Here is a 19951-nt window from a genome sequence, read left to right as displayed (position 1 = left end):
CAAGTCCATGTAGGGGATGCTCCTCAGGGGCCCCTCCACATGTGAAGATGCTGAATCTGTAGCTATTAAAAACCCCCCTATGCTCTTCTGAACACTAAATTGTCACGTAGGTTGACTAGTTAAAAAAAAAAATCTGTCGTGAGCATTATGCTTGTTGAAGAATTACCTGCATGGGATCAGATTAAGCCCCGCAATTCTAAAGATAAAATAGAATGCTCGGGGCAGTGGTTTGGTGTCCCTGGATGGGGAACAGCTCAGAAACCAGGGGTGAGAAGGGCCACTCTACTGGAAAACTGGGATCAGTGTTACTGACTACTCTAGGGAAAATGGTTGGATATATGTTCTCGGCAACAGAAAAATAAATCATTCTAAAATATGTTTTAAAAGGCATTTTGAAATGAGATCATTCCTACTGCATAAATCCAAAACCAAACTCACTGCCATCGAGCTGATTCTGACCCACAGGGACCCTAAAGGACAGAGCGGAATTGCCCCTGAGGGCTCCTGAGACTGTGAGGCATTCCAGGAGTAGAAAGCCTCATCTTTCTCTCATGGAGCATCTGGTGAGTTTGAACCCCCTACTTTCCAGCTAGAAGCCCATCTCGTAGCCCACTACGCCACCAGTGTCCTTGTCTGATGGCATGCGATCATCCCAAATGTAGAACAAACTGCCATCGAATCATAGAAACTCTATGCGGAATTTCCAAGACTGTAAGTCTATCAGGAACAGAAGCCTCAACTCTCTCCAAGGGAGTGGCTGGCGTGTTAGAACTCCTGACCTGGCAGCAGTTTGATGCTGACCCCGCAGTGTCAGCTACCAGGGCTCCTTGCATAAGCTCGGGGGCAGGATTGAATCATATACTAAATCGAATGGTCAGCATGGGATAAGTGGGCCCTAAGCCTTAGTTTCTGCTCCCCCTTCCAGCCTGGGCCACCCCTGCCCAGAAGGAAACTTTCAGCCCTGGGTGATGATTGACAGGTGACTCAATAGAGAGGGGAGGTTGGTGCAAAATGCACTGCAACATGCGTATATTGGAATGAGTGGTTGTTTTGTTCTGTTTGCATAGAGTCGCTGTGAGTCAAAACCAGCTCAATGCACTGAACAAGCACAACATAGACAATGGCAAACCTACCAGTTAGTAACCAGGTGCTCAACCACTGGGCCACCAGGGCGCCTTGGCAGGCAGCTGGGAAGAGTACATGAGCTCAGGATGTCTGCATTCAAGGCCCCAGTAGACTGTTTAGTGAGGCAGCAGAGGGCAGTGTGTACCGTCCAGCTGGCTAGGCCAGTTGCAGCTGTACTCAAAAGAACAGGGGCCATGGAAACTGGGGAAGGAACAGCAGAGGACTGCCAGGTAGTCCATACTGACCACGTGTTGATCCCTTTGAACACATGGATCATGAGAACAGCTCATGGTGTAGAGTTCAGAATCTGAAACTTATTCCATGCGATACAGAAAAGAGAATGATCGCTTCCGAATGGTATAGAGCCAGGTGAGGGACCAGATGGGTCAAGAGACCAAGGAGGATCAGAACCTTGGTCTCCTTCGCTGTGTACTGGCGCTCATCATTGGACGCCCTCGGGGGTGCAGAAGACACGGAGGCATCGTGCTTGAACAAAGTGAGCACTGTGCACACGAGAAAGTCGCTGTTCAATCAACATTGTCTTGGCCTGATATCAAGTGGATTCTGACCCTTAACGAGCCCATGCGACAGAGGAGAGGCTGTTCTCTTTTCAGGAAGCATGGCCATGACGTTCTCCCAGGGAGCATCAGCGTGGGCTTGAATGAGTCGTCCTTTGGTTCACAATGGAGTGCTCCACAGTTCGGCTACTAAAGCTCCTTGAAGGTGTGCTATAGCCATTGGGACCGTACTCAATGGCCTGACCCTCAACCTACACGCACTCGTGCATGAGAGGAAGGGCTCCCATCAGACCAGGCTTCACAGATGAGAATGAGCTTACCTGCAACCGACCTCAGAGAAAATGATGAAATTGAATGAAACCGGAAAGGAAAACCATTTCTAAATCACAAAAGTAAGCACAGCTTGAAATGAGTTGAGCAGATTTGCAAATGAAGATAAATGCCATGTTCTTGTGGACAAGGCTAGGGCAACGTGTGTGGTATTGGTAGCTGCCGTGGCTCATCAGGCAGCTGAGCACTAGAGATTTCATCTCCATGGAAACAGAAGGTACTATCGCATCACTGCTTCTAGATGGATTTTTTAATTATCATTTCAATATTTTAAAAGTACTTTTTCCAGGTGATTACTGTTGATGTGTTAGGTGCTGGTTCTGACTCACAGAGACACAGAATAAAACAGCACCTGACCCTGCACGCTGTTCTCACCAGCTTTGCCATCTTGGAACCTACTGTGGCAGCGGCTGTGTCCATTCATGTGATTGGGGTCCTACCCTTGCTCACTGACCCTCTTCTTTACCAAATAGGAGGTTCTTATCCAGGGACTTGTCCCTCCTAATAACATGCCCACAATACATGTGGAAGCAAGCTATTCAAGAATTTAAGCAGCCTCTGGCTTGACATCTTCTGAACTGCCCAGTGTTTATGAGTCTGGCAGGCCATGACATGTTCAATAGTCTTCAACACCGGCATTCTGACACATCCACGCATCTCCAGTCTTTCTTATTCCTTGCCCAGCCTTTGCATGCCTCTGAGGGGTCGACTGAAAATATTACTTGGGTCAGACATACCTTGGTCCTCAAAGTGACATCTGTCCTTTCTAACACTTATAAGAGGTCTTTGGAAGTCATCTTTCATCCGTGTTTCAAGTGCTCCTAGCTTTCAACTAGTAAATGATGTCATCTGCCTATCGAAGGTTCTCAAGGAGTCTTCCTCCAAACCTATTGCTAATGCTTCTTCAGGAGGACATGCTACAAGGCAGCCTGAACTTGCCGGGGACACGGCCCACTGACTGGCCTCAGAGCTGGGAAGGGGATATCAGGCAGATGGACTGGCTTGTCTGGACATTGAGTCAGCTGCCCAGGAGGGCAGAACACCTGGATGGGAGGTCGTCTGGCAGGGACAGCCTCTCACATGCACCCCAAGGGCTGGCTACCTTCCAATGAGCTGCTCATGCCAGCTCATTCTGTTCTGGCTCAAGAGAAACGTGGTCAAACAAGTCTGCGTGGCCAAAGGCCTGGTACCCCAAGAGGATGATGTGGTCTGATCAGGGGAACTTAACAGGGGTGGTGTGGGGCTAGGGTAGAGGTAGGGAGCAGGAGCTGGTCTGGGGTTGGGCAGGAAATGCATGTCTACTGGGCACCCACTGAGCACCAGGCCCTGGACTTGGGACTTACTTAGATCACAATGCTGGCTATACAGGATGTACCATGAGATCCTTGGTACAAAATAGGGAAACTGAGGTTCTTCTAAGAATGAGCCCAGGCAAAAAATCATATCAATGTGAATAAGGGGGAGTGCGGAGTGGAGACCCAAAGCCCATCTGTAGGCAACTGGACATCCCCTTACAGAAGGGTCGCAGGGAGGAGATGAGCCACTCAGGGTGCAGTGTAGCAATGATGAAACATACAACTTTCCTCTAGTTCTTTAATACTTCCTCCCCGCAACTATCATGATCCCGATTATACCTTACAAATCCGGCTAGACCAGAGGATATACACTGGTACAGATAGGAACTGGAAACACAGGGACTTCAGGACAGATGAAACCCTCAGGACCAATGGTGAGAGTGGTGATACCGGGAGGGTGGAAGGAAGATGGGGTAGAAAGTGGGAACTGATCACAAGGATCTACCTATAATCCCCTCCCTGGGGGACGGACAAGAGAAAAGTGGGTGAAGGGATACATCAGATAGTGTAAGACATGACAAAATAATAATAATTTATAAATTACCTTGGGTGAGGGAGGAAGGGAGGGTGGGGGAGGGAGAGAGAAAACAAGCTGATACCAAGGGCTCAAGTAGCAAGAAAATGTTTGGAGAATGATGATGGCAATAAATGTACAAATGTTCTTGACACACAATGGATGGATGAGTGGAATGTGACAAGAGTTATACGAGCCCCCAATAAAATGATTTAAAATAAAAAAATTAAAATGCTGTTCAAGAAAAAAAGGAGTTCATGTAGAATGTCTGGAAACTAGTTGTGGTCGCAATTGTACAATTCCACTTGATGTGGCTGAGCTATGGGATGATATGATACGTGTATTAAATCCCAATTAATAATAACAATAAATAATCTCCCTTTAGTTAAAAGAATGAGCCCAGGAGAGGTGGAGTCCAGCCTTGAACCCTCCGTGGGCTTAAAGCCAATAGACTCCCTAGGTCCCCATCCATCTGCTCCAAGGAAGCGCCTCCCACCAGGGCGGTTGGGAATCTTTAGGGAGCCACAACGTGCAAGGGCACCACAGGAAGACTGTCTTCCCTGGGCCAGCGTGGGTGAGGGCACCAGGAAGATGGTGGAGACGCATCACAGTGACGATTGCACAACTCTTCTTGATGGAATTGAACTATTGAGTCATATGATACGTGAATTATATTAGCCAATAAAACTGTTGAAAACATGTTAAATAAAAACTGAAATAACTCTCATGAGAAATATGAAGGAAAGAGAGAGAAGGATGGATGAAAACATGAAAGGGGAGACAAAGCCCAGGGACAGAACTTGGAAAGCAGGAAGGGACAGGATAGGAGGAAGGGACACAGGAAATGCAGGCAGGGAGGGAGGGAGAGTGGGGGGGTGGCATTCCATGCTGGGGACCGCGACCCCCACCACCAACCACACGGTGTGCACGGTGGGCTGGAAAACCAATCTGCCCTGTAAACGTTCACCCAAATCCCAGTTTCACAAAGAAAGAAAGAAAAGGAAGGCATGGGAGCACACGCAGAAGGTCTCCACACAGGACGTCGATGCACAGGCTGCACTGTACGGCAGGCAGAGCCCCAAGGCCACGGGCCTGGCAGACCTTACCTCTGAGGACGTTGGCTTGCAGTACCCCGCTCCAAAGACCAGGTTCTCCAGAGACAGGCTGGACTGCTCCAGCCCTGCATCAGGACCACCTTTCCCCAGCCAGGAGCCTCTCCCGGGGCGAGTGAAGCTGAAGCCGAGAAGAGGGGAGTGGGAGAAGGGTGTAAGGAAGAGGTGATGCCACCATGCAGCCCACCAGAACGAAGGGTCCCTGAGTGGTGACAGCCATATGTGATCACCGCCAACCTAGGGTCAGCAGTTCAAATACACGTGGCATCGCTGGAGATCACCTGACAACACAGAGTGGCTAGCAGAGACTCGGCTGGGATCACAGAGAGCAGGATTCAACAAAGCTAACAGCCATGGGACGGGGGTGGGGAGGTGGTTGGGATTCAAGATGCTCTGTGAATTCTGTGAGGCCTCCTCATCTGGGGGTGCACAGGAGGACTTCTCAAAAGCCATTAGCAAATGCAATTAAAGACACTGAATGTTTTCACGAGCTTTTAGAAACACCTCATATTATTGAAAATACTCTCAATAGTGCCCTTACAATTGCTGTTTTATATATTTTGCTGTTAGGTGCTGTCGAGTGAGTCCCGACTCATATATTTCTAGTTGAGATTTATTTAAAGCAAGCCTGTGATTGAGCCAGTGAGCCCTCCTGACTGTCAGGGAACCATAAAAGGCCACCAACTGCTGCCAGGGAAGAAGTTGAGGCTGTCTGGTCCCATGAAGACCGACAGCCTGAGAAATCTCACATAGGGACACAATGAGTAAGGACAAACTTGATGGCAGGGACTCAGCTAGGAGATGACAGAAAGCACAGTCCAGAAAGAAAGTTGACCATGTCCACAGGTGCTGATATGCACAGCACACTGAGGGGCCGCTGCGGAGGGGGGATACAAGCCAGGTGCCCTCACGCACGGGATTGCTCATCCGTGCACTCACTCACTCACTCCTTCACCCATTCAGTCACTCACTCAGGCACCCACTTGTTCACTTATTCAGTCACTCACTCATTCATTAGATCGCTCATGTACTGGATCCCTCATTCACTCACTCACTAGTTCATTCTCTCACAGTCACTGGCTCAGTCTCTCAGTCATTCACTAGTTCACTCAGTCATTCACTAGCTCACTCATTCATTCACTGGCTCACTCACTCATTCACTCACTCATTCACTGGATCACTCATTCACACTCAGTAGTTCATTATCTCACATATTCACTGGCTCAGTCTTTCACTCAGTCATTCACTCACTCATTCCCTCATTCACTCATTCATGGGATCACTCAGTCATTCACTCAGTCACTGGCTCAGTTTCTCACTCAGTCATTCACTAGTTTACTCAATCATTCACTGGCTCACTCAGTCATTCACTCCATCACCCCCTCATTCAGTCCTTCACTGGATCACTCAGTCACTCCCTCTCTCCCTCTCTCCCTCATTCCCCCACCCAGTTTGGTCCTCATCTAAACTTTCTGCTGGATCCAACGGTCTCAACTGAAATACACCAGTACCCATTTGAGGGTTAAAATTAGATCAGGTTCTTCCGTCTGTTTCCAAGAAGCTGGGGTGGTTTTTGAGGTTAAGTTATAGTTTCACACCTGCTTCGTAGTGTACTGATGGGATTTAAGTGATGCAGCTAAAAATGTCTTTTCCAGAGAACTAGAAGTTGCCCTATTTGGCAGGTGTTTTCTGCCATTTTCAGGGCCCCCTTTGTCCCTGCACTGGCAGCTCACCAGCAGCAGCTCTCACTGCAAAACCCAGAGAACAGAAGACAGAGCTATTTTTACCTTCCCTCCCTGGAGAACCCCCATGCTTCTGAATTCCTCTCTGTGCGCCCCACCTGGCAAGGTTGCTACAGACAAGCTGGCAAGTGATTGTTTCTTTCCGAAGGTTAAACTTTCAATGGAGAGGTTCCCCATCCTGAGGTTTTCAGTAGAGCACCATCAGGGTTGCTGGCAGCCAGGGGCGACCCCTGCTTCCCCGGACATACCAGGGGTGACTGCTAGGCTCTGCTCAGAGGCCACATGGTGACCCTCTCCCCCAGACCCCTGGACATTCCAGCTCGGCCCATTCATAGCTGCGCGTGGAAGGGGGAGCTTTATAAACACACGTTTTATCTGGTGTTCCTGCCGTTCATTGCCAATGACTCCCTCTTACCCACTGAAAGCATCCCTACTTCATGAAGGGTTGTTGTCATGAGTTGACTTTGGGGGGACCCTGATTCATGGGGACGGAACGCTGCCTGGTCCTGCGCAGTACCTGTGAGCACTTGGGAAATAGACCAAGGTGATTCATAGGCTTATCAGAAAGAGATAGCCAGGCTTTTATTCCTAGACAATCCTTGACTGGAAGATCTGCGGAAACTTGCCCAGCATCACGGCGACATGTGAGCCTTGGTGGACAGGCCTGTTGTGACTGTGCACCAACTGGGATTCGAACCTGCGTCTCCAGCACGGAAGGTGATAATTCTACCACCGAGCCAGCAGAGACACCCCACCCAGGCAAAATCTCTTCCTCTCTCTCAGAAAGCAGCTCGCTCTGTTCCTCAGTCCTGGCTGCTCATGGACTCTGGGCGACATGTCTCAGTGTGGGAGATGAGGGGTCCTGGGCTACCCCCTTGAGCGTTAGATGACAATCATGTCCAGCGGCTGCCTTCTGTGCTCACTTCCATGTGTACACACAGAGTTATGTACATGTACACACATGAACATGTACTACAACCCCACGCATACAGCACATGTCTATCACACACATGTGTACATGCGCAAAACACATATGCACACACCACAATATGCATGTGTGTAGGCACGTGCGTAAGCATACACAGCATGCACAGGCATGCTCTATGAAACATACCATGCATGCATACATGCACACACACGTGTATAGCACACATGAATAGGTTGAACCCAGGAACACATATAAAAGGCATATACACATATGCCACACACACATATATACAGGATACCATACATAACAGGTACATGCACACACATACCACATATCATGTAAATACCCACACCATAAAACACACACACATTCACATTTGTCTAGCACACACAAATCACAATATACCACACATACATATACATGCACACACATATATAATACACATTAAACACATATACATATGTGTTCCTGCACACATTTACCATGTATGAACATAGATACACTACTTATATACATATATCACACATACACACACATCACACAAGCTAGCATGCACACCAAGCAAATGCATGTGCACACACACCATACATCCATTTACATGAAGTGCTGCCCATGTACACACCACACAATACCCCACATACATGCACACACTTCAAATCATACACACCAAGCAAGTACATACACATTTGCACATATATACTACACACATGCACACACCTTGCAGCATACCACACAGACCTTTATAAGCGCACACGCTAAGCATACACCACACACACACACATCCCTGCTCATCTCCCCCAGAGTAGAACTGCTCCTACCCCTTCCCTGAGCAAGGCTCTCCTGGTCTGGGCCCACCTGGGACAGGTACGCACAAAGACCCGCGTGGCGCTGCCCTGGACTCCCACAGGACACAGTACCTGATCAGGGGCTGCTGCAGTGCCACCAGGGCCGCATGGATGGTCACCGAGATCACCGACAGGTGGAAGTAGTCAAACATGAGGGGCACCTGGTGGTGCAGGCCGGCCCGGGGATGGAAGTGGAGCCCCAGCGTGCGGCTGCTGATCAGGGGCGCCCCGGCCACCTCCTGCAGCCTGGAAGGCAAGCGGGGAACTCCTGTTAGCAGAGACGGAGTTTCCTGCAGCACCCCTGCTACCCAGCCCCTGTCCCCACCCCCATTCCCAGTGTTCGGACTCACACCAGCCCTGCGGACAGAGCGGAACTGCTCTGAGGGCTCCTGAGTTAGTCCCACAAGTCAGGTCAGTGATGACCAAGACCCATTCCGTGGCTCCTCTCCACACACCTCAGTCCTGTTGCTTGTTCATCTCCCCTCCCCACTTCCTCAGCTGCCCAGCGAGGCCCTCAGACACTGTGCGGTGGTCTTCCCTCTGCTCAAGTGCCGGTACTGTGACCAAGCAGCTGCATCCTCACAGACTGAGACCAGGACGGGGTCGTCAGACTGGCTACAGACTGAATCATGTGCCCCCTAAAAGCATGAACCAAACAGCGGAGCCCCGTGGCATGGCAGGTTCCACATTGGGTTACTAACCATGATGCCAGCAGTTCGAAACCACCCACTGCACCATGGGAGAAAGCCGAGGCTGTCTACTCTGGGAGAGGCAGACGACCTCAGAAATACACAGGTGCCATTCTGCTCCGGCCGACAGGGTGTCTATGAGACGGCAGGGCCTTTGCCTATTGGAAGGATGGGCTCTAAAGGGTGCTTTCCCCCTTTCTTCTCTACGACACCCTAGGAGGGGGGAACTCATGCTGTTCCGTTTCCCGCGGCCAGAGCAGAGCTGACCTGGGTTCAGTGTGCACAGTCACAGGCCAAACGAAAGCTCTAGCCCGAGGTTTGTCCGATGCTCTGTCTGTTCGGCACCAGCCTGGCAGCGCTTACAGATCCTGCGGGTTCCTTTCCAGGCCACCACATTTAGAGAATGTTGCCATGAAGCGTGTCACATGGCTGTGTTTGGTTCCCCAGTGCAGATGAGAGTGACAGCGCAGTGAGAGTGCTCTGACCCTGGAGCGTGTGAGTTGTACGGTGGCCGGGTGGGAACGTGTGACAGGTGGTGGGCATGACCCAAAGAGGAAGTGGGCACAGCTGATGGAATCAATGGTGCCCATAGACTTGCTCCATGCCAGGTTGCCCCCATCTCCATCGTGTAAAACATCCAGGATCCCAAAGCATGATTCAGAAAGGTCTGTCCCTATTGAGCTGAATCTGTGCAGACGCAGGCTGGTATGAACCAGAGGGGTATTCCAAAAGATGAGCCAACAGGAAGTAAAGTGCACACTGGACTCACAGGGATGTCAAACACATGAAGGATGAAGGTCATGTCAATAGGAGTGAAGACCTACAAAGACAGGAGGTGAAAGTTCTGTGTTCTACAAGGGATAAAATCACCCTTCACCGGGATCACTGTTTAGATATGGTAATGGATAATAAGGTGGGTAGTACTGAGAGGCAGAGGGCCTGGGTTCTTAGAGGAAAAGTAAAAATGACCGAAGTCACACCAACAAACAAACAAACATAAGCACATCGAGGAGGAGGAGCCTTGATGTTCCCATGGAGATGAAATGCCGACTTACAGAGCAGACCTTCAGAGTCAGGAATGCCCCAGGGGGCCCAAGGAGTAGAACAGAGATGGACTGAGGGTCAACCGTAGGCAGGCTTCTCCTTGCGCTGAAGAATATTCCAATGGTGCTCTTTAGGGCAGAGACGCTCTGCTGGGAAGCAGTGAGCGCTAGTGCCCTCCGCCTCCTACAATCTGAGTAGCTGGTACACAGGTGAGGTCTACCTCCTCCGGGATGTTCCAGCCAAGGGATGCCGGTGTGTGGACCAGACCTCCCTGCGCTGGGCTCTGCTGTGCACTGTGCAGTGTAGAACAACATCCCTGGACTCTACGCACAGGGTGCCAGCGGCAGCCCACTCTCAGGTGTGACACGGGTGTCTCTAGGCATGGAAAAATATCCCCTGGAGACAAAATCACCCACCGCGAGGAGAGCTGCTGGGCCAGCTCGACTTCTCCAGCCCTGTGTCCCTGAGCTCATGCGACATGTGTCTCCTTTCTCTCCCTGCTCAGGTCTGCATGGAGATAACAGGAGCCGCCTGCCTCAGACATGCTTCAAACCTAGCATGTACCCTCAGGATGCTCTCCAGGCTCACCCTCCTCCCCCAATCCAATTTAGGAAAATGAAAACAACAACAAAAGGCCAATTCCTCCCCCACCTCTGGCTTCCTCTTGGTCTTAGCTAATCTCATTCTCCAGGAAATGTCCTTCTCTGTCTGTTGTTAAGTGCTTTTGCATCACGGAAAGGAAGCTAGTTGTCAAAGCCTAGCATCTTTGCCTCTCACACCAAGCCCAGGAAGAGGAAGGGACTCAGGAGTTTGTGAGGTTGACTCCTTGTCCGTATGAGTTCTCTGTCTTTATCATCCATTTACTAACATTGAGTCAGTTCCTGCTCTCTTCAACCATAGAGGAGGACAAGGCAGAACTGCCCACTGGGGCTCCGGAGGCTGTCCGTCTTCACAGGAGCAGAAGCCCTTGACAGTTTGCCTGCATTGTGGCGGCTGGGTTTGAACTGCTGACCTTGCATATAGCAGCCCAACTCATATGCCACCGTGCCACCAGGAGTCCATCCAACAGCCCCATGAGGTATGTATTCTGCAATGATGTCCATTCCTAAAGGCGTCCAGTGAGACAGGCTGACACGTCTTAATGGAGAGATAAACACAGAGCCTTAAAGACTGCACTTAGCACAATTTGATGGGAGCGGTGCCCTGTGTGCAGGCAGGTTCTCCACTAGTCACTGTTTGGATAGTGAGAGAGCCTCGCTCTCTGTGTCCCTGGAGGTACATCGCCGGTCCTTTCTTCCTAGTCCATCTCAGAATGAAATATCCACACACAAGCCTCGCAGGCCGGTTAAGTGAGGGCTTCACATGACGTGAACTGGCCTGAAATAGAACCCGGTCTCCTGCATGGAAGGGGACAACTCTTCCATTGCACCGTCAGTTAAAGGGGCCTTTTCCCACAGTTCACAGATGGGTTCTTTGGAGGAGATTCTGCCCAAGAGAGCTTCCTGTGAACACGGAATGACCCAACCAGAAAAGGTGTCTCTTTAATCAGAGAATGATGGGAGGCTCTCTCCATCCTCTCTGTGCCTGAGCCTGGAGGGGCACCAACCACAAGGAGGGGCGGAGATGAAGACTTGAAGTCCCCACCATGCCCAGTGTCTGCAGGAGGGGGTCTCCACCCCAGGGAACGATGGGCTGGGGTGAAGAAAGGGAGCAGCAGCAGCAGAAGTTGTACAGTGGAAGAGAGTTTTGAGTTTGGGTATGACACTTGAAGGACTCCTTTTTACCTGAAAAACTGTTTTCTGGCTTGGCAGTTCAGGTGGGAGCAGCCACAGCAGACCCTTAAAGGAAGCGATCATGGGAAAGAATGGTGCCGCCTTCCAATTCAATCGGCACGTTTCCCGTACATGGATTTTCCATTTTCAGGAAGTTGAAACAACAGCGGCTACTTAGTCCCAAGATGCGGAACCTTGGACTAATTCCTTTTGATTCTGAAGAGGACTTGGGGTGTGCAGCCTCATAAGGTCTTTAATTCCAAAGCCTGAGACTAAATGGGGATTTCGGGTAGGAGAAGGTATAAGTTCATCAAACCAGAAAGACCGGAATCATCTCTGGGAGCAACCTTTGGCTACCTGCCTCAAATACACACCATTGGAGATGAGGTCACGCTCCTGAAGAAGCTACGGCAGAGGCACCATGATTTTTCAGAAATAGGAGGTCTGAGGTTCAGGGCCAGGAGGGTGCCCCAGGAGTGGGAAAGCGGTGTTGGCGGGTGTGCTTCACACTATCCTAGCTCACAGAGCGTAGGGATACTCACTGCTGCTCACTGTCCGTGAAGTGCAGGTCCACCTTGAGCTGAAAGTCCACTTCACTCAGTGCATCTTCCACCTACAAGAGAAACAAAGTCCATGGGGTTTCAGACACCAGATCTTTCCAAATGTAGGATATAACTGACTGTTTCCCAAAGTGTAGGAAAAGAATCTCGCCATCACGTTAAAACGCTGTGTTTAAAGCAGAAGTTCTAAGCATGTACTATGGGGACCCTGTGGGTATTACAGGGACACGAGAAGGAAAGAAATTTACATAGCTCCATCACTGCTATTGAGTCCATGCTGACTCACAAGGACCCTATAGGACAGAACTGCCTCGAAAAATTTCCGGTACAGTAACTATTGATGGAAGTGGAATACCAACACATAAACAGTGCATCACCAAATATTGTCAAGCACTTAACCACTACATCACCAAGCCTCTTCCTCAGACATACAGACAATCAATGGACAGACTTTTGGTAGATGGATGGATGGATGGATGGATGAATGGATGCATGCATGCATGCAGATAAATAGATTAGTCGAGTGCTTGTTCACTGTCTCACCACAGCTCCTCAAATAGAGGGATGGGGCGTGGCTAGATGAATGCATGAATGAATGGATGGATCTGATTGATTCATCTAGCAGCCACCATCTAGTCAAGTTGGGGAAAAGTTCACTTAAAAAAAAAAAAAGCAAAGAAACAGCCTCCCACGCTTCTTTCCTGTAAGAGTTTTGTCCCAGAAAGCTTTGAGCTACATAGAAAGTGCTCCACATGGCCAGATTTGGGGGGTACAGTGCAATGACATTGTGGAGAGGAAACCTAGTGATCTGAATGCTGAGACAATGGAGGTGGCCAGTGCTCACCAGTCCTTGGACAAGCTCCTTGGCAGGCATTGCCGTCCACGTGTATAGAAAAGGAGACAGACTCAGGAGCCAGGGCCCACTTTCCAGGATGAGTCCACTTCTTAAGAAGCAGATCTTTCATTTTGTCTTGAGACACATTCCACTTAAATATTGACACTTAAGGACGATCGTTAACATCCCATTGGCTATCCATCCTGCTTTTACCTTTAGCTAATTAAGTGCCACCGTTAGGTAACCACTGAGTCGGTTCTGACTCATAGCGACCCTCATGTACAATAGAACAAAATATTCCCAGTTCTGCTGCTCTCACAGTTGTTGCTATTTTTGAGGCCAATATTCCAACCAAGGTGTCAATCCACTTCCTGAAGGGTCTTCTTTTTTTCCACTGGTCCTTTACTTAAGAAAGCGTGATGCCTTTTAAAAACCTATTTTAATAAATACACAAATCTGTCTTGGAAGAAGTACAGCAAGAATGCTCCATAAATGCAAGGATGGCAAGACTTTTTCACATTCACTTTGGACATTTTGTCAGAAGGAATGATTCCTTAGAGAAGTACATCATGCTTGTTAGAGGAGAAGGGCAGTGAAAAGGAGGCAGGCCCTTGACAAGATCGATCGATGCAGTGGCTATAACAATGAGCTCCCACAAAAGAAACATTGTGAGGAGGACATAGGACCAGGCAGATCTCCTTCTGTTATACTTCAGGTTGCTAGGAGTCAGGACGGTCTCAATGACATCTAACAACCACATTTGAATAAGTTGCAAATGATAAAGAATGGAGCTTTTGAATTCAACCTAAGCCTAGCCAAACTCACTGCTGTGGAGTTAATGTTGACTCACAGTGACCCTATAGGACTGAACAGAAAGGCCGCATAGTTTCCCAAGCTGTAATCTTTATGGAATATCACTGCCTCATCATTCTCCAATGATGAGGATTCAAACAGTAAAATGTGGGGCTAGCCTATGAACACTCCACCCCTGCACCACCAGTCTTGGGTTGACCATTCAGCATCGTTGTGACCTTGGGCATTCAAAAGCAAGGACTTCCAAAGAACTATTGTAAGCGTCCAGCTTCTTCTGAAAATTGTCTCTGGGCCTGGCAATGCTGGTGGCATCTGGAAGCTCAATCAGGTCAGGTATGTGTTCCCCCATCACTATGGACCTTGGGATTACTCCCAATATCTGTCTGGTCCTCAACTGTGACCGCCTCAGGACTTTTCTGGTCAGAGTCCCCAGTCATCTGCCTACCCTTGGAGAAGAGACTAGTCTTCATTCACACTAGACCCATTGCTACACAGAGCATGTACATGGATCTTTATGGTATAAGTAAAGTTCCCTCCCCCTCCCTAATTGTGGTGTCCATGCAAGCACACCCTGACCCTACATGTCTGTAAGTCACCTACCTCTTTGGATACTCATTCCTGGTTAAGCAAAATGTACTCAGAGGCACATGGATTGGATTTATCGTTAGGTCCCCAGAGCTTAAAATTTGTTGTCAAAAAAGAAAAGAAAAGCAAAACAAAAAAACCCACAGCACTTAAAGTTAGCATGTTGGTGAAGTCAAGCGCTATAAATAACTTCCTCTCTTAACTTTGTTTTGCATAATCTGGAGCCGCACCTAGTACACACACGGCCAGCCACCCACTTTCTTGGGAGGGAGGTTGGCAAAGTAAGTCCTCTGCAACACCTTGTGTGCATCCATTTTCTTGCTTAGTGCAAATTCACGCTAAGCTTCCTCACTAAACTGGCTGTAGTCCTTTGGAATTTGGAGAAAACACGAGTGTCTCTGGATAAACTTGGTCTAGACTGCACAGATGACTCAATAAAGTTTTAATCCCAATATGTTCAAGATCAGAAAGAAGACAATGTCTTCTTTAAGCATCCATACATCTTTATCCATCTCCCTCCCCCATTCCTCCTCCCCTGCCCCCACTTCCCTTCAATCTTCTTCCTGTTTGCTTCATCCTGGTTAGAGACTGCATCTCCCTGGAAGGGCCATATCCCCACCATCTGGGAGTAGTTTTGTAGAAGAGTGGAAAAAATTTCCAGTTGCCCTTGAATTGACACCAACTCAGAGTGACCCAGTGTGTGACAGCAGCCCAGTGGCCCACAGAGCCTTCCAGGGCTAATGTTATCAGAAGTAGATCACCAGCTCTCTTCTAAGGCACCTCTGGGTGGACTCCAACCTTCTGGCTGGAACCACCCCTGGACAGTAGTGTCTGATGTTTCCCAGAGAGTCCTGTGTGGCTGGCACTGAGCACCAAGCCACCACTGTTCAACTACTCTCCTGCTTATTGAGGATCAAACTCCACAGGAAGAGGCCCGTTTCCCATTTCCAAATAGGGTGTCCGGCTCAGTGAAGCTGCAGCAATTTCCTAAACTCAACCATGTACTGCGCCCCACAGCTGGCTATCACCCAGGACTCCGCCTCCTTAGTCTTTGCCCAGGGTGGAATCTGTCTGTGGACTGGTCTCTATTCCAGTTGGTCTCGCCCCTCATACTCCCAAGAGTGACGCTTACAGTTTTTCCTCTATTTTAAAATTTTAAGTTCTTTACCATTTTGCTGTGAGTTGGGGGAAGACTTACAAACTCCATTTGGCGTTTAATGATCCGTGCCCGTTTTATTTCAGATCTTTGATTCTCTTCCCCGCAACGTACCATCACTCATCCCGCTTCCTCCCTGTGTTTCCTGCTTCGAGTCCCACTTTTCTTTTTTTCTTTATTTTTTATTAAATACTTTTATTGGGGGCTCTTACATCTCTTATCATAATCCATACATTCATCCATTGTGTCAAACACATTTGTACATATATTGTCATCATCATTTTCAAAGCATTTTCTTTTTACTTGATCCCTGGATATCAGCTCATTTTCCTCCCTCCCTTCCCCACCTTTCCTTCCTCCTGAACTCTTGATAAGTTATAGATTATTATTTTTATATCTTACATCATCCTCTGTCACTCTTCACCCAATTATCTGTTGTTCATCCCCCTGGGAGGGGGTTATAGATTATTCTTTGTGGTTGATTCCCCCTTTCTCCCTCACCTTCCCCTTTCCCTCCTGGTATCTCTATCCTCATGGTTGGTTCTGAGGGGTTTATCTGTCCTGGATTCCCTGTGTTGCAGGCTCTTATCTGCAGAAGTGTACATGCTCTGGTCTAGTTTGATTTGTAAGGTGGAATTGAAGTCATGCTAGCGGGGGGAAGGAAGCATTAAAGAACTAGAGGAAAATTATGTTTCATCAGTGTTGTACTTCTCCCTGACTGGCTCATCTCTTCCTTGTGACCCTTCTGTAAGGGGGTGTTCAATTGTCTACATGCCCCCACCCCCTCTCATTCACATTCATATGATTTTCTTCTGGGTCTTAGATGCCTGATACCTGATCCCATAAACACCTCATGATCTTACAGGCTGGTGTGCTTCTTCCATGTAGACTTACTTCTCAGCTAGATGGCCGCTTATTTATCTTGAAGCCTCTAAGACCCTGGACAGTATAGCCGGGTACCAGCTTTCTTGACCACATTTGCTTATGCACCCATTGTGCATTCAGTGATCATGTTGAGAGGGTGAACATCACAGAATGCCAGATTATTAGAACAAAGTGTTCTTCTGTTGAGAGAGTACTGGTGTAGAGGCCCAATGTCCATCTGCTACCTTCATTCATATATATATAATTACACATGCACGTGCCTGTATTCAGACCTCTATAACTGCCCGTTGCCTCCTAGTTCGTTCCTCTGTTTCCTTTTACTTTCCTCTTGTCCCACCATCATGTTGGGCCTTTATTTGGATTCAGTTCATTCCTTGCTGTTACATTGCCCTTGATTAAGATCCACTAGGCATCCTACATCCTCCTCTTCATCGATCTTAGTTTATTTGGTGTTCACTTGCCCTTGGGTTGGTTGACCCCCGCCCCCGCTTCCTTTCTCCCACCTCCCCTTCTTCCCTGCCTCCCAAAAACCATCAGTCCCATTGTTTTCATCTCCAAGTTGTTTATCCCACCTATTTTTATTTAAATAGATGCAGAGACATAAATCAGTGCAAAAACCAAGCAAAGTCAAACAAACAACAAAGGAAGACAAAACCAACAAAACAACAACAAAAAAACAAACACCCCAAAATAACAAGAAGAAAGCCAATAACAAAAAGCAAAAACCTTTAAATAGTTCGAGGTCTATTTTTTGACCTTTAGGAGTGTTTTCCAGTCGAGTCTGATGGGGTGCCACACTCTGTTTCCAAATTCTATTTTTAGTTTTCCCCAGGGATTTCCTCAGTTTGTTGCCCTTACTGCTCTGTTGCAGGCCCTTGCTGTTTCACCCGTGTGATGGGGTCAGATTGAGCACAATTCGCGCACCGTGCCTCCAGTGTCAGTGAGGAATGGTGTGTCTCATGGTGGGGCCAGCCCCATGGTCGTCTCTGTGCATTGTCTGCTCTGAGAAGGAATATCGTCCTCAGGGCTTGAGGCTTGGTGGGCCAGGTTATGTTCCTCCACTCTCCATCCCTCTTCGTTTCATCTGTGTGCTCTAATCAGATGTGCCCCTCTCCCCAAGCTGTAGCTTCAGTGCTAGCCTCTGAAGTCCATTCTTTGGGGGAGGGGGGTTGTCCCTCCTTCTTTTCTTACCCATGCCCTCTCTTGAATATGTCCTTGAGTAAATGCTGCCCATTTGACGTCAAACTGTTGATTATCCCCCACACACACACCCACTGGTGTTACTGTGCATCTTGTAGACCTGTCTCTCACTTGACTGCAAAACACACCTTAGAGGGCTTAGTTCAGTCTCAAGCCCGAAGGGGAACCAGACGTTATCTCCTCTGTGCTTCCCCCATTCTCTAGTCCAGCGCTTCTCAACCTGTGGGTGACGAGCCCTATAGGGTTCAAACGACCCTTTCACAGGGGTCGGCCGATTCTTAACAGTAGCAAAATGACCATTATGAAGTAGCAGCGAAAATAATTTTCTGGTTGAGGTCACCACAACATGAGGAATGTATGAAAGTGTCATGGGATCAAGATGATTGAGAACCTCTGCTCTAGTCAACTCATAAGCCTGATCTGTTTTCTGATTCTGACTTTTACTCCATGTTTCTTCCTCTATTACTAATTTCTCTGCTGAGCGACACTGCAGCCAGGTGGTTAAGAAGGAAGCTTTTGAAGGTCAGCTCTAGGGGTTCAAATCCAAACTCTGCTATTCAATATATCTGTGACCTGAGTCACTCGATCCCTCCAAGCTCATCTTACTGTCTGTGAAATGTAGGGGTAGGTTAAGCCCATCTACTCCATGGCTCTGCTTAAAAGAGAGACTATGATGAAATCCGGGACAGGTAAATCTATGTAGAGAGTCGCTTGATGAATGGCTTGTTGTGAGGATGGGATGGATATTGGAGGGAAATGAAGAGCTGGTAGCAATGAGGTCCAGAAGGGAGAAAACACTCTGGGACTGATTGTGGTGATAATTGTACAATTCTGTTAGATCTGACCGAGCTTTTGAAGTAGCATATGATGTGTGAATTATGTCAATAAATATGTCAATAAAACTATTTTCAAAATAAATATGGGACTATGATCCTTAGTCACCCTTCTGGTCTGGAAATGAACTCAGCCGTGTGGCTGAATTTTCATGCAAACACTAGACTAGTCTAAAAGGGAAACTAACTATAGAGAGGGATACGCACTTTAGAATCATCAAGCATCGGAGATCAAAAGGGTAGCACTTACCCAAGGATAAAATTCAGAGGGTTAGGATAGAAGGAAAAATGGAAATGGGAAACATGTGGGAGGGAGGAAGCGGAATAAAGAATGTTTAATTGTGGTGACTGCACTCAATGACGTGAACCAAACTGTGTACAAATGGCTGACTGGAAATTGGATTTTTCCTGTGTAAATTTTCATCCAATTCACAATAAAAGGGAAGAAAAAAAATTTTAAGGAGGAATTTTAAAAAGGAATTTAAAACGGAATATAAACAGAATTTAAGGAGGAAATGTTTATAAAGAACCTAGCAGTGTGAGAGAAGAGGACAGTTCTCAACAAATTTTCAACTTAACCATTGGATGTGGCCACGCAGAAGGGCCATCCTTCCAACAAGGTCCCATGACACCCCTCATGTGCTGTCCCTGAAACCATCTGATCAGACTGTGTAGATTCAAACTCTGACTCTCTACCTCCAAGTAGAGCTCTGTAGCTACAGTTACTTAACTTCGAGCCTCGGCATCCTCCTCGATACAGCGGGAATAATGAGCCATTGCAGCACGTGGTTGTGATGGTTCAATGGCTCACTCAAAGCACCCGACACCAGGCCTGCCACGCCACACACTGCTTACCAATGTTAAGATGCCGTGAGCGCGAAGACCCTCCTCGTTGCTGTTATGATTCACCCAGGATTCATACTCCTCGCCCATCGGTGATGACCATGGGGATCTTACTTCCAAACCCGAGGGGGCTCCCACTTAGCTCCCTGCCCTGCATGATGCCCTTTATGTCCTGTGCCTCGCGTGTGAGCTAAAGAGCCCTGGTAGTGTATTTCATAATGGCTTAAGTGTTTTGCTGCTAATCTCACGATCAGTAGCTCACGTTCA

The 19951-nt window shown here is 48.2% G+C and overlaps 1 protein-coding gene across 1 annotated transcript in view; it reads right to left on the bottom strand.

The window, feature by feature from the left end:
* Positions 1–19951, bottom strand: part of FAM135B (family with sequence similarity 135 member B) — a 122801-nt gene that overhangs the window by 43379 nt on the left and 59471 nt on the right. Inside the window, exons 4-6 of the mRNA XM_075550569.1 lie at positions 12517–12587; positions 8542–8715; positions 4949–5075 (exon numbers count right to left, since the gene is read on the bottom strand). Of these exons, the coding sequence (XP_075406684.1) occupies positions 4949–5075; positions 8542–8715; positions 12517–12587 (372 nt within the window). The remainder of the gene's footprint in view (positions 1–4948; positions 5076–8541; positions 8716–12516; positions 12588–19951) is intronic.

Source organism: Tenrec ecaudatus, chromosome 5 (assembly GCF_050624435.1).
Source record: "Tenrec ecaudatus isolate mTenEca1 chromosome 5, mTenEca1.hap1, whole genome shotgun sequence".
Classification (NCBI taxonomy): domain Eukaryota; kingdom Metazoa; phylum Chordata; class Mammalia; order Afrosoricida; family Tenrecidae; genus Tenrec; species Tenrec ecaudatus.
Note: the sequence above shows the minus strand (reverse complement) of the source record. Positions and strands in the feature narration are given on the sequence as shown.